Source organism: Citrus sinensis, chromosome 1 (genome assembly GCF_022201045.2).
Source record: "Citrus sinensis cultivar Valencia sweet orange chromosome 1, DVS_A1.0, whole genome shotgun sequence".
In the NCBI taxonomy this organism is placed as follows: Eukaryota; Viridiplantae; Streptophyta; class Magnoliopsida; order Sapindales; family Rutaceae; genus Citrus; species Citrus sinensis.
Genome location: NC_068556.1, coordinates 5513171 through 5523362, shown reverse-complemented (window position 1 = coordinate 5523362; position 10192 = coordinate 5513171). Strand labels below are relative to the sequence as shown.

General features: G+C 41.3%; 2 protein-coding genes across 5 annotated transcripts; one reads left to right on the top strand and one right to left on the bottom strand.

Moving 5' to 3' along the window:
• Positions 1 to 230: 230 nt before the first annotated feature.
• On the bottom strand, positions 231 to 2231 carry LOC127901420 (uncharacterized). Its single transcript, XM_052438685.1, has 3 exons — positions 1652 to 2231; positions 519 to 1297; positions 231 to 431 (listed from the first exon to the last, which is right to left on the bottom strand). The coding sequence occupies exons 1-3, from the start codon at positions 2229 to 2231 to the stop codon at positions 231 to 233; spliced, it is 1560 nt and encodes a 519-aa protein (XP_052294645.1).
• A 1355-nt stretch (positions 2232 to 3586) lies between these two features.
• Positions 3587 to 9977, top strand: LOC102625612 (3-hydroxyisobutyryl-CoA hydrolase-like protein 3, mitochondrial). 4 transcript variants are annotated; one of them, XM_052439948.1, is made up of 11 exons: positions 3591 to 3972; positions 5274 to 5375; positions 5590 to 5667; positions 5880 to 5932; positions 6947 to 7081; positions 7185 to 7281; positions 8080 to 8209; positions 8603 to 8781; positions 8948 to 9075; positions 9193 to 9294; positions 9603 to 9977. In XM_052439948.1, exons 1-11 carry the CDS (start codon positions 3693 to 3695, stop codon positions 9702 to 9704), a joined length of 1386 nt encoding a protein of 461 aa, XP_052295908.1. In that variant the 5' UTR covers positions 3591 to 3692; the 3' UTR covers positions 9705 to 9977. The 4 variants fall into 4 exon arrangements, with proteins under 4 accessions (XP_052295918.1, XP_006475741.1, XP_052295908.1 ...); XM_052439958.1 differs by lacking the exon at positions 9193 to 9294 and having other exon boundaries at positions 3587 to 3972; XM_006475678.4 differs by lacking the exon at positions 5590 to 5667 and having other exon boundaries at positions 3590 to 3972.
• Positions 9978 to 10192: the final 215 nt, after the last annotated feature.

The window sequence follows — 10192 nt, the reverse complement described above, 5'->3', positions numbered from 1 at the left end:
AAACCATGAGCCAAGCCGGAATCCGCTCGTCTAGACAGAGACAAGCAGATTCTCAAACAAAAATTAACTCATAATTACAACACAAGAAAGTAATCAAAAAATATCCTTATTAATTGGTTAATGATTAACAGAGGGGATAATCTTCATGAACATTGTCCATTACAACAAAAGAAATATATCAAAAAGACGGCGGATCTGTGAGCCGAGCAGCATCGGTTGGCTGGACCTCCTCAGGTGCGGGGGGGGGTATCGCCAGTTGCGTCCGGGGGGGTGCTCGCCTCGCCAACTTCAGCAGGGACTCCACGAGGAGGAGAGTTTTCCTCCTCAATCACGATCGGCTCCACCCCCTCGGCATCTTCCTTGGCCGCCTCCTCATCCATATGCGGAGCAACGCCAGCTGCAAGGTCATCCATCTTGAGGTCAGGGTGTTGCTTCCCGAGGACGGCCATGATGCAACGATAGGAATGCCGAAGTCCCTGGTCGTACTGGTTGTCGGCCTCCCTCTCCAAGTTCTCGACCTGAGCTCGGTGGGAGTCACGGAGAGACTCGAGCTGAGCCTCATACATAGCCTTCTGCCTTTGCAGATCCTCCTTGACCTTGGTAAACTCCTCCTCGAGGGTAATGGCTTTTGCTTGAGCAAGTGATTCTTGCTCTATCAGCTTCAGATTCTCGAGATTCAGCTCCCCTGCTTTCTTCTCGGCAACGTCAGCTCTGTTCGTCGCCGATTGGATATCCTCCTTCATCTTCCGGTCGTAGCGGCCAACCTTAGCCTTGTAATAGGTGGTCATGCAGCTGAGGTGGAAAGCGCTATGCTGCATGGCCCCCACCAACTCACCCAAGGTGCGGCCGTCAAAGGCCTCCAGGTCCCTCTTGCTCACGGATTTAGTTAACTCATTGAGGTAAGGGACCAGATGTTCTGCTCGGCTGTCCGGTAAGCGAGGTCGAGGCCCGACAGGAGGAGAAGAGGTAGCAGGATCTGTGGCTACTCCACTAGCTTCCCCGACTTCTACAGGAGCCGGAGGTAAAATCTTCAAGGGTGGGGCCTGCTGCACGATGTTGGCCCGCTTCGCGGTAGGGGCATCCTTACTCTCGTCCCTCTTCGTGGTCGGAGGTCGAGAACGTTTTCGGGTCAGAGCCCCAATCACAGCGTCCTCCATCCTATGGCCAGGAAGTATCAAGCGAGACTCGAGCAAGTTGTATGTGGATATCAGTTCCCGGCTCGAGCAGGAATTGACTAGCACAGCCTCAACCCGTTTGAGCGGGCCGGGTCGGAGTGGGAAATGAACGCCCCAAGAAACTACAACATAAACAGACACTTGGTTAGAAACAAGCCAATGAAACAAGAACAATTATGGATACAAGGCATCTGGAGCGAGCAGGCAACCTGGGACCGTGAAACGGGGTGGGACCCGATAATCCTTCCCGTCCATTTGTGCGACCTGACCCCAAGGACCCCCAGCAAAAAAGAACTTTCTCTTCCAATTCCCACCACCACCAGTAGGGAGGTCGGTTATAGGTTTCCTGCTCTTGGTGCTAGATTGGAAGTAGTACCAGCCGGCATCTTTGGGGCTGCTCTTTAGCTGGTACAGGTGCTTCACCTCATCAACCGTGGGCTCGCTTTGGCAACATCTGTCCCACAATATGAACAGACCAGAGAGCACTCTCCACCCGTTGGAATTCAGCTGACCAGGAGCTAGATTTAGCCCGTTAAGTATCCGGGCAAAGTAAGGTTGCAAGGGACACCTCAGCCCGTACTTAAAGCTGTCCAGATACAGGGTAACATATCCCCTAGGAGGCCGGCTGGGAGCATCCTTCTTTCCCGGGACCTTGAGAGGTATCTCGCCAGGAATGCTATACCTCAGCCGGAGGTCCTCGAGCTCATCAAACGTGGTCGTGCACGTCATGTAATCAATAGCATAATCCCGCGATAGGGCTCTACCTCCTATTGTACTCCTCCCCTCTGGTCGCGGCGCCCCCGATGGGGACGCCTCACCAGAATCATCTCCTCGACCCTCACTCAAAGTATCCTCGGAGTCAGAAGATCCATCCTCACCATTACTCCCGCTTGTAGAGGTCGTTTGGGGAGACATGCTCCTAGCACTAGTCCTGACACTAGGCCTAACAGGCTCTAAGGGGACCTCGGGGTCAAAGGCGGGATTGGTGAGCAGACTAGGCAGGAAGTCCAACTCGTCGTCATCAACCTCAACGACCTTCTCTTTGCCTTTCGACATTCCCTAAACTCTAACCACAACACCACCAACTACTACCCAAGCGAAAGAAAAAAGAAGTTATCTACAAACTATTCGAGACCGATGAGAGAGAAGTAATACCTGAAGTACCGCTTCAATCGGAGAAAGGCAAGGAGGGGGGGGCTTCGTGCCGGAACTTCTTTGCCGGAGAAACAGAGACGTAGACGGAGACAAAGTGAATGGTGAATATGCCGTTCGAGAGGATTTGGCTTTCCAAATGAGGACGGACTCTTGGGTTGCCAGCATATAACTGCGCCGAATCCCGAGGATCTCGTAACCGTCGGTTTGAAATTCAAATGGAGGGGGGGATTTCTGCCACGTCACCTCGTCCGCAATTAAATGCGACATGACTCCTGGCAGCCTTTTCCAATCCCACGCGAGCGAGTACTATCGAGTTTCTACTGCTGGTCCACTACATTACCCAACACCAGAAACTGGGGGACCGGTGTTTGGGAGGGATGCTGTTTGGGATAAATGCGTCGAAGGGACCAGGAATGACGAGCAGATATCTGATGGCGGAGTTCTGCGAACCGGTGTGTTCCGTTAAAGCCTGGTGCGTGGAAGAACAGGAGCAGAAATATCCTGCTCGTCCACGATGTTGTCGTCCGCGAGGCCAATTTCCTATAAGAGGCATAAGGCCATTCCGGCTAGAGATCGAGAGGCGAGGAGACCCGGTCGACGGCAGTTGGCAAGACGTGCTCTCCAGCACGAGAATCTAGGCACAACAGCCACGCTTTCCCCAGAACCGCGACGTAACACGCAAGATCTCACAGAACCATGACAGCCACACTTTCCCCAGAACCGTGGCGTAACACGCAAGGTCTCACAGAGCCATGGCAGCCACGCTTTCCCCTGAACCGTGGCGTAACACGCTAGATCCCATGTTTTGCCCATAACGCAGCAGTTGGAGTCCCATACCGTCTCGAAAAGAGCGGAAGACTGAGATTCAGAGGAAGCCTATAAAAAGGTAGCCAACGAAGGTAAAGGGGTTGGCATTCTGGAGATTAGAAGAGGAAAAACCTAAAAAGAAGAGAAAACCACAAAAAACGCCATAAGACCTGTGGCAAGCTTTTCCCGAACCTTCATATCTGACTTGAGCGTCGGAGGGTTTGCGCCGGAAAAACAACCGGCGTACTCTGACTTATCTGTGTACGCAGGGACCTCTGGAGAAGAAGCCTGGCGAGGAGACCTCCTGGTCGTGACGAAGTTGATCGAGCAGAGATCCTGATCGTAGAACGAGGAGAACCGGAATCTCGCATCAACAATTTTATTGAGGAATAAAATTGAATAAATATTATAATGAATTTAAACAACGCCTCACCCTCAAATAAATAAGGATTTTATACGAATTTTAACAGGAAAAAGAATCTGACGGGCAATCAACAGTCAACGCCAACCAAAACTATCATTTACTCAGGGAGTAACAGTTTCACAAAATTTAACATGCGAAGCTTATCACTCTCACTCTCAGTCTCCCAAATCTTTACCAAATCATCAACTCTACTCTTTAACCAAACGACAATCACTCGCTCTCAACGACACCAATCAACGTGTCGTTTCATCAGATTATCTTTCTGCAATCCACAAACCTCTGGTAATTCCAGAACGTTTGCGACCATGGCTGCAGCCGGCGCCGAAGAGTTCGTCAAAGGAAATGTTCATCCAAACGGCGTCGCTGTCATCACTCTGGATCGTCCCAAAGCTCTCAACGCCATGAATCTAGGTCATTCCTTTTTTCCTTTTATAAGATTTGCTCAGTGGTCATTTCTACTTTGTCGCTTTTTTTTTTTTATTCGTGAAATGGCGTGCTTTACTTTGCGATGCCGTGTGTAATCAATCATCAATACTTTAATTAATTGTAATTACTGATTTTCTTAGTATGTTAAGGGCGATCAATACTATGTAGTAACTTAAGCTTTTAAAATTTTTTGAAATTAGAGTATTATTTATTTATCCGTACAATATAACCTATATAAATTAATGCTCTATAAGATAACATTTTTAGGTCCGACTTAGAATAGTAGGCTAAATTAATAATTTCCATTAGTACATAATTAAGGTACGCGCTGAAAATTGTTGAACAGAAAATAAGAGAGATTTTTCCATGTGGCAAAATTCTAGTTTTTAAACACCAGAATTTAAACTTGGATACAAATGTGACTTGTGAAAAATTGTGTGATATACTATATGTATTTGTTACTTGATAATATATTTACTGGGTAAAATAAATGAATAATTTCAAGAATGAAGAGATTCTTTAAAGTGCCACAGGAAAAAAGTTTTAAGTCTACTATGTGGACTGGTGCTAGTTCTTATTTATTGAGTGAAATCAATGATGTGTTTCCGAAAATGAAAGTGTGATTCATTTTTTCAACCAATGGTTTATTCCAATGCATGTGTTAACTGTGGTGATATTCTTTTTTTTTTTTTAAATTTTCTTTTTTAACTCTCTGTTGCTACTCTACTATGTTGACCGGTGCTGGTTCTTATTTACTGGGTGAAAAGAATGATGTGTTTCCAAATATGGAATATGATTCGATTTTTCAACCGGTGATTTAATTAAATGCATGTGTTAACTGAGGCGAGATTCATTCCCATCTCACCCCCCCCCCCCCCCCCCCGGGGCTCCTGGGTAATACTGGTCATTCTGTTCTGAAATGAAAAGTGTGAATAATGTAGATCATTAGAAGAATGATAAGACTGACTGTATTTTTGTTACTCTTTAGTAGGGCTGGTAATTTTCAGTTGAAGAGTTTTGGTTGAATTTCCTAACTTTTTTTATTATCTGAGTTGGACTTTGGATGAGACCAATTTTTGATGTGAGGTTTTAAACAACTTTACGTTATTCATGCAAAATCTTCTGTAGAAAATTAAAGCTTCTTGCGAATTTTTTGGATTTCAGAAATATTTCAGACTGTATGCTAATTTGTAACTCTTTTTTGTTTAATTATGTACTATTAGCTTGTGTTCTTTGATGCTTTTCTCTAGTTGTTTACTTTAACTTGTAGGCTTTCGGTGATGCAGATATGGACATAAAATACAAAAGTTTTCTTGACGAATGGGAATCAGATCCAAGGGTAAAGTGTGTGCTCATTGAGGGCAGTGGGCCCCGTGCCTTCTGTGCTGGTAATTAGCGAAAATAAGTTTCCTTTTAGACAGCTTCTTTCAGTCATTTATTTAATCATTTTCTATTAAAGGACTTTTCTAAGCTTCAGTTAGCTTGATGCTATTCTACAAATGCATGTGAATTGGTCCGCATGCATACATATACATTTTTTTGGGCTATCTGCTATTCAGAGCTACGGCAGGTTTTGAAGGTAACCATTAATGGCAAATGCAGGAATGGACATCAAGGGGGTTGTTGCTGAAATTCAAAAAGACAGGAACACACCTCTTGTACCAAAGGTTCCCTTAAAATGCATGTCTTTTGTTATGAATATCCCTTGCTTGCTAGATACAGTTGTTGATTGTTTTAAATGAACTGTTGCTCACCATTCTTTTTTTTTTTTTTTTATCTTCTTTTCATTCTTTTTTAATGTTGCTTTGCTGTTCTTTTTATTATGCTACTGTTATAACTTGACTCGTTCAATGCCTGTCTAGTTCATAACCTAGATCTTAGTTTATCTGCAGGTGGTGATGTGAAGGAGATCTCAACCCAAAATCAACTGTCAGAAATGATTGAGGTCTTCTAGCGTCCTTCTAACTATAAATCATCAAACCATTAACACATTTTTGCTTTGTTGAAAATATGGTCAAGTTCAAAATAACTATTTTTCATATTTGCTTCGATTCCAATATCTCGTCTTTTCCAAATAACGCCGTTATCTGTGGTCAATCTCCCTTGAACCACTTACAGTCCACAACCCAAAATCAACTGTCAGAAATGATTGAGGTCTTCTAGAGTCCTTCTAACCATAAATCATCAAGCCATTAACACATTTTTGCTTTGTTAAAAATATAGTCAAGTTCAAAATAACTATTTTTCCTATCATTGTTGCTTCGATTCCAATATCTCATCTTTTCCAAATAACACTGTTACCTGCAGTCAATCTCCCTTGAACCACTTACAGTTGCAATCAGTCATTATCAGCTCTTAATGTCGTATCCCTAGGTGTATTCCTAAAATAAGACGTGGAAATTCTTTTAAGAGAAATTTATTTGATGATACCTGACATAATTATATTCGAATTTTGAATGGCAGAATTTTTATTTATTTTTTTATCATTTATGTATAACATAAGACTGATGTAACATGCTTTTAGACTCTCGGATGAATATTGGGTTTTTGTAGGAGGATCAAAATATGGTTTTATGTTTTTTGTTGATTTAAAGTTTTACATTGAATTAATGTATTTTTTCTTCTTAAATGAGATAATAAGACTATTTGAAATTTGACATGCATATGCATAAATGTTATATTCGGATCATTGACTTGTTTCAGGCAATTTGTGTCTACCAGTTTAATAGATTTATATTTTTGATGCATGCATTTCATTCTTAATACGTGGATTCAATCTCATTGTTTATCAAGTTTCATTTTATACTGTGTGTGGTTTTGCATAAATTGACTTTTTAGGCTTGTGTTTGCTTGCTATTCTGTCTCCTTAATTAGTTTGTTATGTTATGTTAACCTCTTTTTTTTAATATGTTCCATTAAATTAACTTAATACGCCTCATTGTGGTGCATTTTCTCTCAGGTGTTCACTGCAGAGTATTCTCTAATATGCAAAATTTCTGAGTACAAGAAACCATACATAAGCTTAATGGATGGTGTAACAATGGGTTTTGGAATCGGCATATCCGGTCATGGTCGCTACAGAATTGTAACAGAGGTATGAATGGTGTTGACATGTCGACAGTGGTGTCAATTTCATTTTTTAAAAGCTGTACTAGTTTTTCATTTTAGCTCTTTTTTTTTAAATAAATACTTCTCAGAAAACTCTTCTAGCCATGCCAGAAAATGGAATTGGCTTGTTCCCGGATGTTGGATTTTCATACATAGCAGCAAAAGGTCCTGGAGGAGGATCTGTTGGTATGGTTATTCTTATCTGAATGGTGCATATAGATTTCTTTTGTTGCCTGATATTGAATTTGCATGTATCGTATGGTTTCTTAGTTATTTAGATTGGATGTGGGATCATAGGCGAGCTACTTTCGAATCTTTCTTCATTAAGATTTTTATCTCCTAACAATGTGATATTTTTTTCTCTATTTGTCGTAAATTGTCCTTTTTTTTTTGGTCGGGGACTAACATAGGGATTGCCTCTATTCTAATTTCCTTGAACCCCCTAATTCTTTCTCAGTTTGAAAATCAATTTTGCATTTCCATCACGTTAAATGTATTCCTACCTTCCAACCTGTTATCTGACCATCTCATCTAAATATTTCAAACTTATATCTTTGTTGCCTTAATAATTCATTTGACATAACTGTTTCATCCCACATTGCTTGGGAGGATCTGAGTAATGAGCTTAGAAGGGGTGACCTTCCTTAAACTAGAAAGCGGTCTTTCAGGTGGGATTGGACCCATACCAAGAACAAAAATATGAGGGTGAAGGACAAATGTGTGAAGCCCAAAGTGGATAATATCTAGCTAGTGAGCAAGTCGTTTTAATTAGCTTTTCTCCCTTTTTTTCAAAAATTGCTCTAAAAAATGGGGTGGGATTTTGGCTTGTTTGGGTGAGACCTTGGCCTCTGTGAATTTATTAGGACCTCTCCATTCATGCTGGATTTCTTTCTCGTCTTTCTTCCAGAAAACTGATTGTCTAGTGACTCTAGTTGATGCTCTGTTGTTGAATGTTCAGTCACTTGAAATCCTAAAATATTGCAGGTGCTTATCTTGGTATGACGGGAAAGAGAATTTCCACACCTTCTGATGCACTCTTTGCTGGACTTGGAACGGATTATGTGCCATCGGGGAATTTAGGTTCACTGAAGGAGGCCCTTTTGGCAGTTACCTTGTATGTCTTTAATTATCTTTCTATCTTATATTCCATCTTTTGTTTCAATGGAAATCAATCCACATTTAGTGCTTGGATTGCTTAAATTAAAACAAATTCCAGTTATTGATATCCTTTATTTTAGCAATGGTGAGGTAATAAGAGATCCATCACTCTGTGAAGTTTTTAGTTTTGTATTGTTCTTGCTGAGTGTTCTCATGGTAGGTGGTAGGTCTAGAACATTGTTTCTCTATTGTATAAAGCTAAATTGTTCTAACAAAGTGAATTTTGTAATGTATTTACTTTCTGGATCTGGGATATATTCATGTTTTTTTATCAAAACATCTGCGTATTGTTGCAATTTTTAGATTTCCATTTGCCACTAAAAGGTCAAAATGATTATTGGTGTTACAGTTCCGAAGATCCGCATCAGGATATTGTAGCACTTTTGGCAAAATATAGCAGTGACCCTGAGGGTGAAGCCCCACTGAAGCTTCTTTTGCCTCAAATTACTTCATGCTTCAGTTCAGAAAAGTCAGTTAGGCAGATAATTGAAGAGCTAAAGAAACATCAATCAAGTGCCGAGACTTCAGGTAAGCTATTTAGCCGTTTTGTCTATGGAAATGAGAACAACATAATAAGTGACATCGGTGTCCTCAGAAATTTTTTGGTCGATGTTAAAGTGGCATTGATTATACTGGGTTGATTAGGTTTGTATTGATGTTCACCACAGTTCTGATTCCATTTGTCTTCCTTCAGTGGCACAATGGGCTGATGAGGCCCTTCAAGGAATGGGGAAAGGTGCTCCATTTTCTCTTTGCTTAACACAAAAGTACTTCTCTAAAGTTGCATCAGCACATGGAAAAACTGACAATGAATTATCAAAGGTAAGTTGGAATTCTATTTTTCATCTTTTTGGTTTGTTCTACTCCGTGATTTCCTCCTATAAAGGTGAAACAGTCAAAAGTAACATATATTTCCTTCTGCACTTGGTTCCCATTCAGCTAAGCGGGGTAATGAAATATGAATATCGAGTTGCCTTAAGATCTTCTTTGCGAAGTGATTTTGCTGAAGGTGTTCGAGCAGTCTTGGTGGACAAGGATCAGGTTCTTAGTCAATTAAAACTTGAATAAAATTTTTGAACTGATTCTGCATCCCTTTCCATCGATGAAATTAGGAGGATACTAGCTAATGGTGCAAATAATCTTTCCCTTTATAGAATGCTTCTCCCGTTCTAAAGCTTAACAGGTTCCAAATATCATTAAATAGGTGTTAACTAAATTACATAAACACATAGTAGTCCATAAATTTATGGAGGCCTGTAATGGTAATGCATAGTAGGGGATAAACTTGTTGAGGCCCATAATGGTAATGCGCATGGAGTTTTCTCAGTGGATTATCATGTTTTTGGCAGAATCCTAAGTGGAACCCAGCAAGCTTGGAGGAAGTCAACCAAAGTGAAGTTGAAGCTTTATTTGAACCACTGGGCACAGGAGTTGAAGAATTGAAAGTGTGAGGCTCTAATACAGAGCAGTCCTAGTACGCGCCTGGAACATAGATATCTATCGATCAATATTTACATCTTAAGCAAGTGGATCCTAGATATCTATTACTGGAAAAAAAAAATTACATCTTCAAGAAATATAATAATTATGCATTAGACAAATGCTTATCCATTTGGCACGGTTAAGGTATCCTACTGTTTTCTTGTCTAGTTTTCTCTCGATTCGTCTTGAAGTGCAGAAGAATATTGGGTAAAAATAAAATTCCACCAGTTAATTGCGCGGCCTTTTGTTCTTGATAACCGATTTTCTTTTCTCTCAATAGCACCACAGGCATGGCAAGTGGGCTGGGCGGGCCGGCCTGCCCTTAGTGTTTCGGCCTTTAAAGCTCAACCTGAATATCAAATAGGGCCCAAATCGTGGGTGATGGGAAACTAATGAGAGCGCCGCCCAATCCTTTTTCTTTTTCCTTCTTTTTAAACCCTTAACTGCAAATTATATG

What these genes read in the sequence shown, in the direction of transcription:
- LOC127901420 (XM_052438685.1), bottom strand. Translation starts at nt 2,231, where the DNA reads ATGTCGAAAGGCAAAGAGAAGGTCGTTGAGGTTGATGACGACGAGTTG. An exon ending in CGGGTGGAGAGTGCTCTCTG is followed by an intron (nt 1,298 to 1,651) that starts GTCTGTTCATAT and finishes TTTATGTTGTAG; the next exon opens with TTTCTTGGGGCGTTCATTTC. An exon ending in GTGACTCCCACCGAGCTCAG is followed by an intron (nt 432 to 518) that starts GTCGAGAACTTG and finishes GTCCTCGGGAAG; the next exon opens with CAACACCCTGACCTCAAGAT.
- LOC102625612 (XM_052439948.1), top strand. Translation starts at nt 3,693, where the DNA reads ATGCGAAGCTTATCACTCTCACTCTCAGTCTCCCAAATCTTTACCAAA. An exon ending in ACCAAAGGTTCCCTTAAAAT is followed by an intron (nt 5,668 to 5,879) that starts GCATGTCTTTTG and finishes GTTTATCTGCAG; the next exon opens with GTGGTGATGTGAAGGAGATC. An exon ending in TCCTGGAGGAGGATCTGTTG is followed by an intron (nt 7,282 to 8,079) that starts GTATGGTTATTC and finishes AAAATATTGCAG; the next exon opens with GTGCTTATCTTGGTATGACG.